This window comes from Nymphalis io, chromosome 1 (assembly GCF_905147045.1).
Source record: "Nymphalis io chromosome 1, ilAglIoxx1.1, whole genome shotgun sequence".
In the NCBI taxonomy this organism is placed as follows: Eukaryota; Metazoa; Arthropoda; class Insecta; order Lepidoptera; family Nymphalidae; genus Nymphalis; species Nymphalis io.
In genome coordinates, this window is record NC_065888.1 from 1,334,608 (window position 1) to 1,347,607 (window position 13,000).

Genomic DNA, 13,000 nt, shown 5'->3' on the forward strand with positions numbered 1-13,000 from the left:
AAGGGTGAGTGAGCCAGTGTAATTACAGGCACAAGGGACATAAAATCTTAGTTCCCAAGGTTGGTGGCGCATTGGCTATAAGCGATGGTTGACATTTCTTAGAATGCCAATGTCTAAGGGCGTTTGGTGACCACTTACCATCAGGTGGCCCATATGCTCGTCCACCTTCCTATTCTATAAAAAATATATATATATATATATATATATATATATATAATTAATCACGTAATTAATGGGAGGCTACACGAAATGTCGATGCTGCAATGTGGAAAATCTGGACATGCTGTTAAAAAAATAATCCGATTTCTAGTATGATAAGACTCCCAATTTCATTAACATTACTTATGTTGAATTTTGTAAAATAAAAAAACATTTGAATAATACGTTTTTATTTGTGAAGTAAATACACTTATGAGTAACATATACATAAGATAATACAAGTCAGTCTTTGCTTGCCTAGTCAATTGGTATGATATTTATACATTTTATTATTTACAATTCATATATTAAGGATAAACAAGCATTGTGAGTAAATTAAGTAAAATATCATGCTATATAAGGCACCATCTCTACAACCGAATTCTTACAAGTGGTAACGCGTCCGACGATCACATGGCACCACACTCTATTAAAATCCTAAACTAAGGTACAGCCTCAAAAAAAAAACTGGAATAAAATTATCGATAGTACTAAATAACACCGATCGAAAATAGATATATCATATTTGGCATCTCATTCACATGTCGTATACCACACTAAATGCGTTAACGGTTAAATTAACACAGAGTATATGCATCTATTAAACAACGATATCACTCGTCGCCGTCCGGGACGCGGCGGCGCAGCACGTCGGGGCGCCGGGCTCCGGTGTGCTGCGGGCGCTCCGGTGTGCTGCGGGCGCTCCATAATGCTGCGGGCGCTCCGGTGTGCTGCGGGCGCTCCATAATGCTGCAGGCGCTCCGGTGTGCTGCGGGCGCTCCGTTGTGCTACGAGAGCTCGTGCGTGCTGCGGGCGCTCCGTTGTGCTGCAGGCGCTCCATAATGCTGCAGGCGCTCCGGTGTGCTGCGGGCGCTCCATAATGCTGCAGGCGCTCCGGTGTGCTGCGGGCGCTCCGTTGTGCTACGAGAGCTCGTGCGTGCTGCGGGCGCTCCGTTGTGCTGCAGGCGCGCGTGCGTGCGTCGGGCGCTCACGTGTGCTGCGGGCGGCGGTGCGGCGGCGGCTTGCGGCGCGCGGCGGCCAGCAGCGCGTTGGGCACGATCCACAGCTGCTCGCACCAGCGCATGAGCGCCTCCGTCACGTGGCAGCTGTTCGCCGCCGTCGCTAGCTGCGTCTCCAGGCTGTCCGACGCCTTGATCAGGAAACTGCCGAATAACAGACTGCCTAGAGTCGGTGACTCTTGTGGATGGAAATTCCATCGCCGATTGTTATTTTTCGTTCGAGCATTTAACTCAGCATATTTTTGAAAACATTTCCTACGTTTTGCTTTTAAAATCTTACTACTTCTCGGCTACAAATATATAAATAAATAAAACTTTGAGCACCGACCTGGGTGGAAACAGCGTGGGCGCGATGATCATGGCGACGTTATGCTCGCTCATCTTGTTAGTTTCACTCATGGCCACGATCTCTCGCACGAGGCGCAGAATCTCCCGCAGCGTGGCGCGCTGCTCCGCCGGCAGCAGCAGCACCAGCAGGTTCAGAGCGCGACCCTGGGTCGTGCCAGATAGAGCTGGAAAGAGACATAAAACCGAATGAAACTAACAAAAAATATCTACATCAAAACGTTTTCGAACGTGCCCGACATTTGAAACCTACGACGAGCGCGATCGTCGAAGGGAGCCTAGAGGCGGAGCGGCCGAACTCACCGTAGGTGTGGTAGAACAGGCGCATGAGCTCCTGCGTGAGCGGCGGCTGCGGCAGCGCGCGCAGCAGGCGCTTGAACACGGCGGCGAGGTCGTGCCCGGGCGCGCGGCGCAGCGCCGCCTCCACGCCCGCGCGGTCGGCGTACCACTGCCGCTCCACCAGCGCCACCAGCGCCTCCACCTGCGGCACACGCGCTCTGGTACAATCTGCTACTGCATCGAACATGAGTCCGTTCGCCTCTTCTCATTATACTTAATCGTGTCAATTTTATTAAGTACTCTGTATGGTACTTCGCAAACTTAACACGGCCGTGTCGTTTGTACCGTATGCGCCGTGTCTAACGTATCCGAGAGTGACTCTAGCTGTGTTAGGATGATCTATTAGTTAAAAATACCTTTATGTCTCTAGTTGTCTATCTCTACTAGAGAGTGATTAATTTCATGACATATTACAATAATTGCAAATTTGATACAATAACAGTCCTCCTCTTACCTTATGTTTGTTTCCAGGGACTCGTAGTAATCCCTCGTCTTTAGTTCTCGCGCGCAGAGCAGACGAAAGCGCTCGCAGAACTGACGGAACCGAGCTCCATGTCTCCTCCCACAGGATCATGTCTTTGCGGAGAAGAGTTTCTAATGCGACACCGAATACTGTGCCTTCTGTTGAATAGATAATGTACTAGTTAAGCATAATCAATCTAGAGAAAATATCCGAGAGAGTAGCACCAAAATCTGACACAATGTGTGTGACTAATTAACAATTAGTACGAAAGATGCAATTTTTTTTTTATTTGAGGAGAACATTTTGTATCACCTTTTTAGCACCAAAATGAACAGTACTAATACGGTAAATTATATTTTTGGCGCGCTAAGGTAACTAAGGAACGCCAACTGACAAAATATGTATAATCCTCCCCTACCATCTACAGTGGGGCGTGGTGATTTAATATAGAGAAGTTTTTTCGCCCGAACTAACCTTCCTTTCGCTTCTTTTTCGGCGTTTTCCTCTTGTGGAAAGGCAGCGAGTATCTGTCGAAGAGGGCCGTCAGTTCGAGCCAGAGTAACGGCTGTAACTTCTTCAACTGCGGTTCGCCGACTGTCTCGATGTCCACTGTGCTATCCGGTTCTGGCCATTCCTGAAATATATACATTATAAGTATTCAAATGTTTATCTACATCTACATTTTTTTATATTTGCTGGGAAAGCAATTGACTCTACTCCACCTGATGGTAAGTGGTAGTAGAGTCAAAACGCCACGACGGTCAGAACAGTCGAGAAAAGCGATCTGCGCTGACGGCCGGCAAGATGCCACTTCACGATTCGATCTCGTTTGAAGAAACCCAAGTTATAAGAGGACACGTGAGCTGGTAACAAATTCCATGTTTTGGATGTGCAACAAAGAAAGGAGTTAAATATAAAAAAATATATAACTCGTTTTTTTTTACTTTTTTTTGTCACTTACGATTAAATAGTTTTTTTATAGTTAGAGTTTAAATTTCCTTTGCATAATTAGTATTTAGAAAATCTTAATGGTACATATTAGCGTAATATTACATGTATTGTTCCCAAATAATTAATGCATGTTGTATTTTTCTTAAAAGGTAATTTAAATTAATTCCTTGTGACAAAATGACCGTAATGGACCCAATTACTACTAGCAAATCATAATAAAATTAAAAATAAACATATACCGCCTTATAAACGTTGCTTAGCGGTTGTTTAATTAAACACTAATTTCGCTCTTTCTGTCATTATTGATTTGACATTCGAAAGAAAAGCTTTTTTTTAGCTATCCATCCATATTTATTGCCTAATTATGGTGTTTTTTGTACATGTTTTGAGTACTATTAATAAATCAAGCAACGTTCCCCATTCCCATTGGTATATAGATAACTGAGTATTATTAGTAATTCCACGCATTAATAAATGAAGCTAACCTCTTCATGGTCTATCATCTGACGATCCAGATTGAACTTATGCTCGAAACTTAACGGCTGTTGCGCAGACGCAGCGCTCTTAGTGCGTGAAACCGGTGCGTGATTCCTGCAAACAACGAAACAGGGTTTAAATTGATCAAATCTCATTTTATTTCCTTACATTTTAAAGAAACAAATTATATTATCTAATTAAAACTAACAACAGTTTCATTTATCGTTCGCATGTGCATAAAACACACTTTCATCATAAGATCGTGGATTAGAATCCGGTCTAACGCCACTCAGTCATTATGTTTTTAAAATCCATCTCGACCTCGTAGGTGAAAGAGAACATCGCGAGGAAACAAGGAGTAGCTAAATTAGAGTAGTTTCATTAACTTACAAAATGTTTTTTTTAAAGCAAACCACTGCCTTTTTAAAATCAAAAGCATATTCATTTATTGCTGTCTATTATATTACAATAATTTTGAAATAAGAAATCATTACTTACATAAAAAGATCATTCTCCTTTAAAATGGACCCATTAATGCGTTCCTTGCCTATCCTCGGCCCCTGGACTGTCCCGTATCTTTGATAACCCAAAAGTTCAATACCCTCTGAAATATTAAATTATTGTTAATATTAATATTTAATGTCATAACACATGAAACGTCCGTTAGACGCCGTCGCATTTAGTATATGGTGAATTATAGAAGATTTTATATAGAATTTTAAAAACATTTTTATACGCGACGTATTTGTCTTTATGAAATATTATTTTAGTTACTCACCGGTATTGGAGGCAATGTCAGCCCAGTGCAGATCATTTGGTTTAAAGAGCTCGTGCACGGGACGCGGAGGGGAGTGCGGTGAGTGCGGGCCGGGCGGGGAGAGGCGCGTACGCCGGGACGCGGGCGCAGACGGAGTGCGCGCGATAGGCGCGTGCGTGCCCGCGGGGTAGCTGTCGCTGAGGAAGTCGCACTTGTTACATTATTCTGCCAATCGTTGATCTGACAAAATTTATAAAATGTAGTATATTTACACAAAGTCAGGTGGCGTAGCGCTGTCAGCCCACTCAGTGGGTGGGCTACCGGAGCCTCCACTTGGCAGCGAGTCCAGCGAGTCAGGAGTCGCACTGCGCGACCGAGGCTCACTGCCGCTCGAATTCTGAAGAAAAAAAAATGATTTAGTATTTATGAAATATTGTCAAAATGTTATAACCTAATTCGTAACCCAATGTACAATATGCGCAATCTAAGTTGGCCGGTCGGAAATTAGTCATAAGTAGCTGCGGAGTTTTTACAATAAAAACCGGTCATTGCGGGCGCCAGCAGAGGTTAAAGATGCGAGTACATAAATTGTGTGGTTACGATCATTTACATAAATAATTATTATAACTCTTTATTGTTTTATATTATATGAACTTTCCGGAGAGATAACTTCAATATATATTGTAGCTATAATTATTATTAATACTGTATTCGTATAATTCACGCTAAACAAAATCTTAAGCTTATATATAAAACCCAATACACACAAAAAACCCATAACGACGTCATATTTTACAGTTTTATAGATTAAATGATCTTATATCTTATTAACTCGTGGATAATAAAGATTTGTAATGTGTATTAAACGATAATTCGACCAAATTATTTGAACGACGTTAAAGGGAAATGCCGCACCTACCGGTTTGTGTAACCGCTTTCCTAATAGTAAAATATGTAAACTTCTGAAGCAATCGGACTAACAAATCAATGATGGATAATGATGTATGAGCTGAAGTGTTAAGTGATATTCGTTTTGTAAAAGTTTGTCCATTTTAACAACGGTGTAAGCATATAATCAATAATTTAGTCATTCGTACCAAAGCTAATAATTATAATATTACATTACAGATAAACCTACGTTCGGAAATTAACGAATTTGTAAGAAATTCTTACACTAATTTTAATTTTACTGGTGGTAGGGCTTTGTACAAGCTCGTCTGTTCGTCGCAAAACAGCAGTACTTGGTGTTGTTGTGTTCCGGTTTGAAGGGTGAGTGACCCAGTATAATTACAGGCACAAGGGAAATAACATCTTAGTTCCCAAGGTTGGTAGCGCATTGGCGATGTAAGTGATAATTAACATTTCTTACAATGCCAATGTCTATGGGCGTTGGTGACTTGCTATCACGTGACCCATATGCTCGTCCGCCTACCTATTCTATAAAACTAAATTATCTATTATATACTCATAACATTAATGCAAATAACAAACAAATTGACGCCTGAATATTGGATTGGCATTGTATTTGGTTTTACAACAGAATCATAAAAATAATCAAATGGTCGCTAAATTTTAAAGATAATGTAAATGATTGAACTTTATAATTACTGATAACTTAAACAAACCGTGATATTTGAATAATCGGTCGTTAGGGTGTGTAAGATTATTGCTTTTATTTTCTACAAAAAAAAAAAACACCTAGAAACCATTTAGTCAGTACTTATTCATACAAACGAACAAAACAAACAAAACCGGAACGAATCACTTAAAACGTCAAAGAAATAAAGAAATAAAAAACAAGTTAATTGTTCCTTAACTACTCACGGTTTTTGTTTTATAGAAAGCAGCGTGAGAAGACAGCTGCATTTATATATATGCCGTAATCAATGACGAACAAATAGACCAAGGGATTTACAATTGTTTCGTTTAATGGGAAGTGAAATTATTTTTTCGACTATTACGTTTTTCTTGTTGTCATAGTGCCGTGATGTTATATAAGAAATGAAAGTTGTTATTAAATAACCTACGTTGAAATGTGTTCCTCGATCGACTACTCATAGCTATTCTGACTAAATGCCGAGATATTCGTCATAATCTTTTCTTAAAAAAAAAAAAATTAATTTGGTATTTTAAATTTATCAATAAATACAATTAAGTTTTATGGTAAAAATATATTCAAAAATAAAGTATATTCTGCACAAGATTAATATATAAATGATAAAAGAGCTAGGAGTTAGTATTCGTTGATTTACATACTTTGCTTTTAAGTTGAATCCCATTCGTTTGAGGGCGGCGCAGTTTGTTTTTCCCGTCCGTTTATAGTTGTTACGATACCGTCCATTTATATTTGTTGAATTACCGAAGATTGCAGGATCATATCATCATAATCAGCGGTGAGGTAGAACATCGCGAGAAAACGTGCGTATGTCGAGTGAAAATCAGTAACGTGTGTTGAGGAGAATTTGAGCAACGCCCGGCATTAAGGTATTTACAAATAGACACGAGACATTATTGTACAAGTTATTAAGACTTCCTCTTAAGCAATTACTTAATAAAATAATTAAGGATTATCTACAGTTTAATTAGTTAATATTAAGAATTTTAATATCAAACAGAAGCGGTTAAAATAAGTGCACTTTTACAATAGCCTATGACACTAACTGTCGTGTTGATTCTAATTAGCTGTGTGTTTATCGATGTTTATAGATTGCACTATGCATATTTTATCGATCTCCAATACAAAGTTTATACATTGGAGTTGTAGTGTTCTGTAAAACTTTCCTAGCTACCTATTTGAGAAGTTATTTCAATGATTATCCGTCTAGTTGAATTTCATCGACATACCAACAAAGACATCACTATTCATATCATAGTTGTATTAAAATAATGCCCATTGAAGAACGCAATAAAATTATTATTCTATTCCAGCTCGTCACTGCTCTTCCCCGAACATGCATGATTTGATTTAAACGTCTACACTTCTCAGAAGACGGTGTCGTTCAACTCGGAATCAGCTAGGTAGCTAGGAAGTAGAAAGTATGTAGTGCAATCTCTACATATTTTTAAAATTGTGATACATATAACGGTCTTATCAAAAATGTTGTCATAAGCATCCGATTTGACGTATAAAGCCGACGCCACCGCGGAAAGTGCTGAAGCGAACCAACGGTGTCCATATTCGCTTCTAATTTGTAAATTATACATAAAACATTTGGACCGTTGAAACTTTTCTATAACATATAACACCTTGTACCTCCACTTGTTATACGAAGGCTGGTTCATTTCGTCTACAGAATCCCTAATTTCGGTTTTACGGAATAGTACCGCTAGCATCCTTGCCACTTGGCATAATTTGTTCAGCAGCTATTTTTAATTTTTACACAGTCATTTCCCTTCACAGTTTAAGTAATGAATATGTAAATAAATTCAATAGTAAGGTATCTTTTTTCGCAAGGATTATTAGGAAGCAAAAGCAATAATCAAACTAAAATGTTATTCCAACTGAACATAATGTATTTTTTCAAATGATTATAAAAAATAAAATTAGAATATCAATATAAATATTATATATGAATCGCAATATGTATATTGTTTTGTGCGAAACTGACAGAATGATAAAAAATATACGAAATAACAAAATTTAAAATAAAAGCTAAAACAAAATTGGATGCAAATAATGTGAAAAGATCCTTTTTATTATGCTTAATAATAATATTTTGACTCAGAAGCAATATTTATAATTCGATCTTGAAATAAAATTAAAAGTACTAATTTAAAAATATAAACATTAAGCTGTTTAGAAAGTTTCATATATTGTCATATATTACGTTTCGATTAAAGAAAAAAAAACTAAACTGAGTTCTGAGTTGAAAATAAAACAAACGTTTAATAGCTGTTAAATAATTTCAAGCTATAATCGGCAAAGGGAAGCTGTCTATTAAACAGAGAATCGGGGTCGACGCATCAATATGCCGCTCTCATCGCGCCCGACGCACATCGTATGTTAATGCCGAGCAAACGGATAATAAACATATTAAGATAGTTTCTACATAACGATATTATCATTTTGAACCAATATTGTCATACGTCAAACCTGTCAAATTGGAATATAATCACTTTTTTTAAGCAATGTAGTTGTATGTGATATTATTTTCGTTTTGTTTTAAACCTTTAATGTATATTGATGTAGTTCAGCATAATTTAAATATTGAGCAATGATGCTTTTCTATTTATTAGATTTTAAATTAAGAAAACAATTTAAACACATCATTGACAGTTTATTGTTTTTATTTTGTTATTTTATTGTTATTTGTTGAATAATCCGTGTCCATTGTCAGCATTGGGACAATTAAAAAAGCAAAGTATTGAATTGTAGTACAATGGAATAAATAATTACACATCTCTTAGACATTCATTCCACGGATTAATGTTTTTTTCTTTTCTTAAATACTACGATTATTATTGTACAATCATTACAGTGGGATGTAATATTTTCGTGACGATAATCAGATTTTACTATTGCTTAATCTCGAACAAGACTATCTTGATGAGAACGATAGCTTATCAATACAATGACGTATGTATAACACTTAAATGTAACTTAAGTAGAGATTAACTACATTTAGTTTATTTTTTTTATATATTACCAAGTATAGTTGTAGTTTTATCTGTGGTAGTGCTTTGTGCATACCACTCTGAATAGGTAACATCAAAATATCACTTATTATACTTTATAATTTTACCACCAAACAGCAATGCAAAATATTTGTTTTTGACGATATGAATGGTGAGTTATCAAAGTGTGATAAGATAAAAAAGTTACTGGAGACAATAAATACCTAACATCCAATGTCGAAAATTCTCAATAGCAGCCTGGAGACCGGAAGTTTGTCCAATCCCGTGTCTCGGAAAGCACGTAAAGTCGTTGGTCCTACGCCTGAAGTCTTGCCGGTTGAGTCTGATTTGCCGTCCCATCGGATTATGAGAGCGAGATAGAGAGTGCACCTGTGTTTGCACACATTTCTGTACTATAATTTGTCCTGCGCCGTTGGCTAGTCTCCCTTGAGAATGGCCGCCGATTCAGGAGGACCATCACCTAACATCACAGATCTTATGGTCTTTGTCATAAGCAGCACATATTAAATCTGGCTCTTGTGGAATTGACATGGTCGTAGTCGAGACCACGATACATTTGAATGCGAACTATTTGCAGAACTTCCAAGAAGTTCCAAGAACTTAATCAAAGCAGAAAGTTTTAATTCTGACGAGTCTAATTTTCAATATGATTTATACTTTAGATACAAATACATACTATTGAAGAGATCCTTTTAGTCTTAGTCTGTCACTTACATAATTAATTCAACATAAACATGCAGCATTCATAATAATAAAACGATTACGCGTACACTGAAAGGCGAAATCTATTCAGCTTCGCATTAAACGGCCTTTTTCATATAATTGTAATTGATTTCAAGAGCGTAATAATTAGCACAAAGTTATTAAAGGTATTACTTAATAGAGTTGTATGGGTGATGATTGATTGTGTATTAGTGTATATTACAAGTGTGAATGTGTTGCATGTGTGTAATTATGGCGATACGTTTTCTAGCTCTTGAAAACAACTTCATATGGCGATATAAAATACCCTATTAGACATGGAATCTGTCAAATATTCAAAATACCTTTATTTACGAATATTTATGAATATTTTTTATTTGACTTTGGAACTGAATACGGTCGTAATACCTGTAGGGTAAGATAGATACTACAACTACAAAAAAATCTTTATTTTTCAAATTTGTTTATTTAGCTAACATTATTTAGCTACAATCATGCATTCAATTACTATATTACTCTTATGCGACACAATCGCGTAAAATAATCACATATTTACCAAGACATCGAGGTAGGAGCGCATCAAAGCCAGCCCTTTGCAATTCACCATCTTCTCGCATACTTTGTGACGAACCGTCTCACAGATCATCATAGGGTTCTTCATAAGACCACGTTACAACAATAAAAAATTTCATATAACATAACGTGACAACAACCGCACTCAGCACGTACTAAAAGCAGTATGCATTAAACACCCAATACAGTTTTGAAATTTGCCGGACGCGAAGCAATTTACACAGGCGTGTATCCGTTTTATTTATATTTGTACAATATTAGTTCTCTATTAACGCATTTTAATAATTAACACTTGAAATTATCTAAATTTACAGAGTTACAGTTCTACAAAACGAACGAACGTTCGTTTTTTTTAAAGCATTAAATAAAAACATTTTTATAAATGACACTTAAATACTTTACTACGTTAAACTTTTACAAATACCACGTTCTAAAATAGTTTAGTCGTAACGTAAAAAAGACGTTCGTTTCATGAGCGTTATTTCCGAACTAAATTTTGAAGTCCAGCTTTAATTGCATATTTATCTAAAACGACATCCAGTTATCACGTAGCCCTAATGACTTGCCCGAGTTCTAAGATTTTAAAAGAATCTTAATTATCTGTCCGTAATTCACAATAAACTGTACAGAGATTATCTATTTCAGAGAAAACGAAATATTTTCCATGTTTGTGCACAATTTACATAATTACAAGAGAATATTTTTCTATTACTTAACATAAACTTAACTTAATAAATGTATTTTATGACATATTATGTAGCTTTAAGTTGCAGTAAGAAATAATCTTGGAATCAAACAATAAACACTGAGTTAGCATTATAAAATAAAGTTAAATTTTTAAAATTTCGTAGTTACTCATACTTTTTTTACTTTCTAGTTAATGAATTCATAATAATAATATTTTCGGTGAAGGAACATCTTGAGGAAACCTGCATGTGTCTAATTTCATCGAAATTCTGCCACATGTGTATTCCACCAACCCGCATGGGAGCAGCGTAGTGGAATAAGCTCCAAACCTTCTCCTTAAAAAGGGAGAGGAGGCCTTAGCCCAGCAGTGGGACATTTACAGGTTGTTACTTACTTACTTATATAACAATGTCTTAACTCACTGATACACGAAGTAATTCTTCTTTTATACTCGTATATACGGAATCTTTGTTCAAGTTCAAATATTCAGTGATTTTATATGGCAACATTTAGATAAGCTTTCTGTACAGGTAAAATTCATACAAGTTGTTCCTCCCATTTCTCAACCTTTAAGTATAATATCCAAAAAACCCTATCATAGGGAATGTTTACGTTACAAAATAAATCGATATTTCAGCTTTCTAGACTCAATAGTTTCGTGCGTCGTAGTCAATAGATACAAACGATTTTATAAGTAGAGTAGATAAGATTTGAGTAAATATATGAGTATGACAATAAGCCATGGTACTAAACGTTAGAAGCAATAAGTTGTAACAAAAAGTCTCGAACGAAGGCGTTCATGATGGCGACTCATTTGTCGCTTGCGCCGATTTACCATCCATTAGCCCACTATAGTATTAATACACTATTAAACCGGCAAATGGTATGAGGTTTAACTAATCTACATTTTCGAACCGTTTTAGGTTTTTTTTACAACTTTATTCCGTTCATTTAGTTAATACACCACGTGACGCGATAACATATTCGTTTTTTCAACAGAACCTCTTTATGATAATCATTAAGCGACTTCATAAAAATTAGAATGTATAATGATCACTTCTAACTAGAAGATGCAAGAATTTTTATTATTGTGTATATACGAATAATACTTTTTATCATAGCTATGTAATTTGTTATCGTTTTATATGTCTTGTCTATTATGTTTCGTAGGATGTAAAATGGTGATGTAAAATGGTATAAATTATAAAGAATGGTATATACCACCTACCGGTGGTATATACCATTCTTTATAATATATACACAAAAATATAAATTTGTATCTAGACTGTCATAAAAAAGCAGAAACCAGAAAAAATTTCATCGCTCATGAATATGTTATGTTATCTTAATATTATCAAAAATATTTGCTGACATATCCTCGTCAGTTTCTAGTGTCAATTTTATAGATTTTGGGATAAAAACTTTTTATATTTATATAATTATGAAGAGATTTAGAATTAAATTAAATAAGTTAAAATATAATTTATGTTTCGAACTTCTAAACTCTGCATGGTTTAGTCGAATCTTTTATATAAGTTTAAGAAATATAAATAATCGAACAAAAATAAAGGCAAGTGTTATAAAAAACGATCAATTAGTTAGCAGATTCACGATAACAAATAAACAGACAGTTTTTTTAAGACAACATCATTCGAATAAGCTAGAGATATTGATTCAACACTTTCTTTTAAATTCACGGTCCTCAAAATCAGTGACGTCATTTCGTGACAAGCTTTCGACCGCCGTAATCAATTTTCGTGCATAATTAGCCACATCTAATTCGAACGTAGTATTCGATATGATAATGGCATAGCTTAACTTAAGCGGTCTGCTTTGTCATTACCATTGTGTGGA

General features: G+C 36.1%; 1 protein-coding gene across 4 annotated transcripts in view; it reads right to left on the reverse strand.

Moving 5' to 3' along the window:
* Positions 1-372: 372 nt before the first annotated feature.
* Positions 373-13,000, reverse strand: part of LOC126771187 (rho GTPase-activating protein conundrum) — an 86,430-nt gene continuing 73,802 nt past the window's right edge. For all 4 annotated transcript variants that reach the window (XM_050490946.1, XM_050490957.1, XM_050490952.1 and 1 more), the window contains 9 exons: positions 4,822-4,946; positions 4,571-4,746; positions 4,291-4,396; positions 3,801-3,906; positions 2,839-2,998; positions 2,356-2,522; positions 1,866-2,043; positions 1,546-1,729; positions 373-1,361 (listed from right to left, as the gene is read on the reverse strand). In XM_050490946.1, the coding sequence (XP_050346903.1) occupies positions 1,187-1,361; positions 1,546-1,729; positions 1,866-2,043; positions 2,356-2,522; positions 2,839-2,998; positions 3,801-3,906; positions 4,291-4,396; positions 4,571-4,746; positions 4,822-4,946 (1,377 nt within the window). In that variant the 3' untranslated portion in view covers positions 373-1,186. The remainder of the gene's footprint in view (positions 1,362-1,545; positions 1,730-1,865; positions 2,044-2,355; positions 2,523-2,838; positions 2,999-3,800; positions 3,907-4,290; positions 4,397-4,570; positions 4,747-4,821; positions 4,947-13,000) is intronic.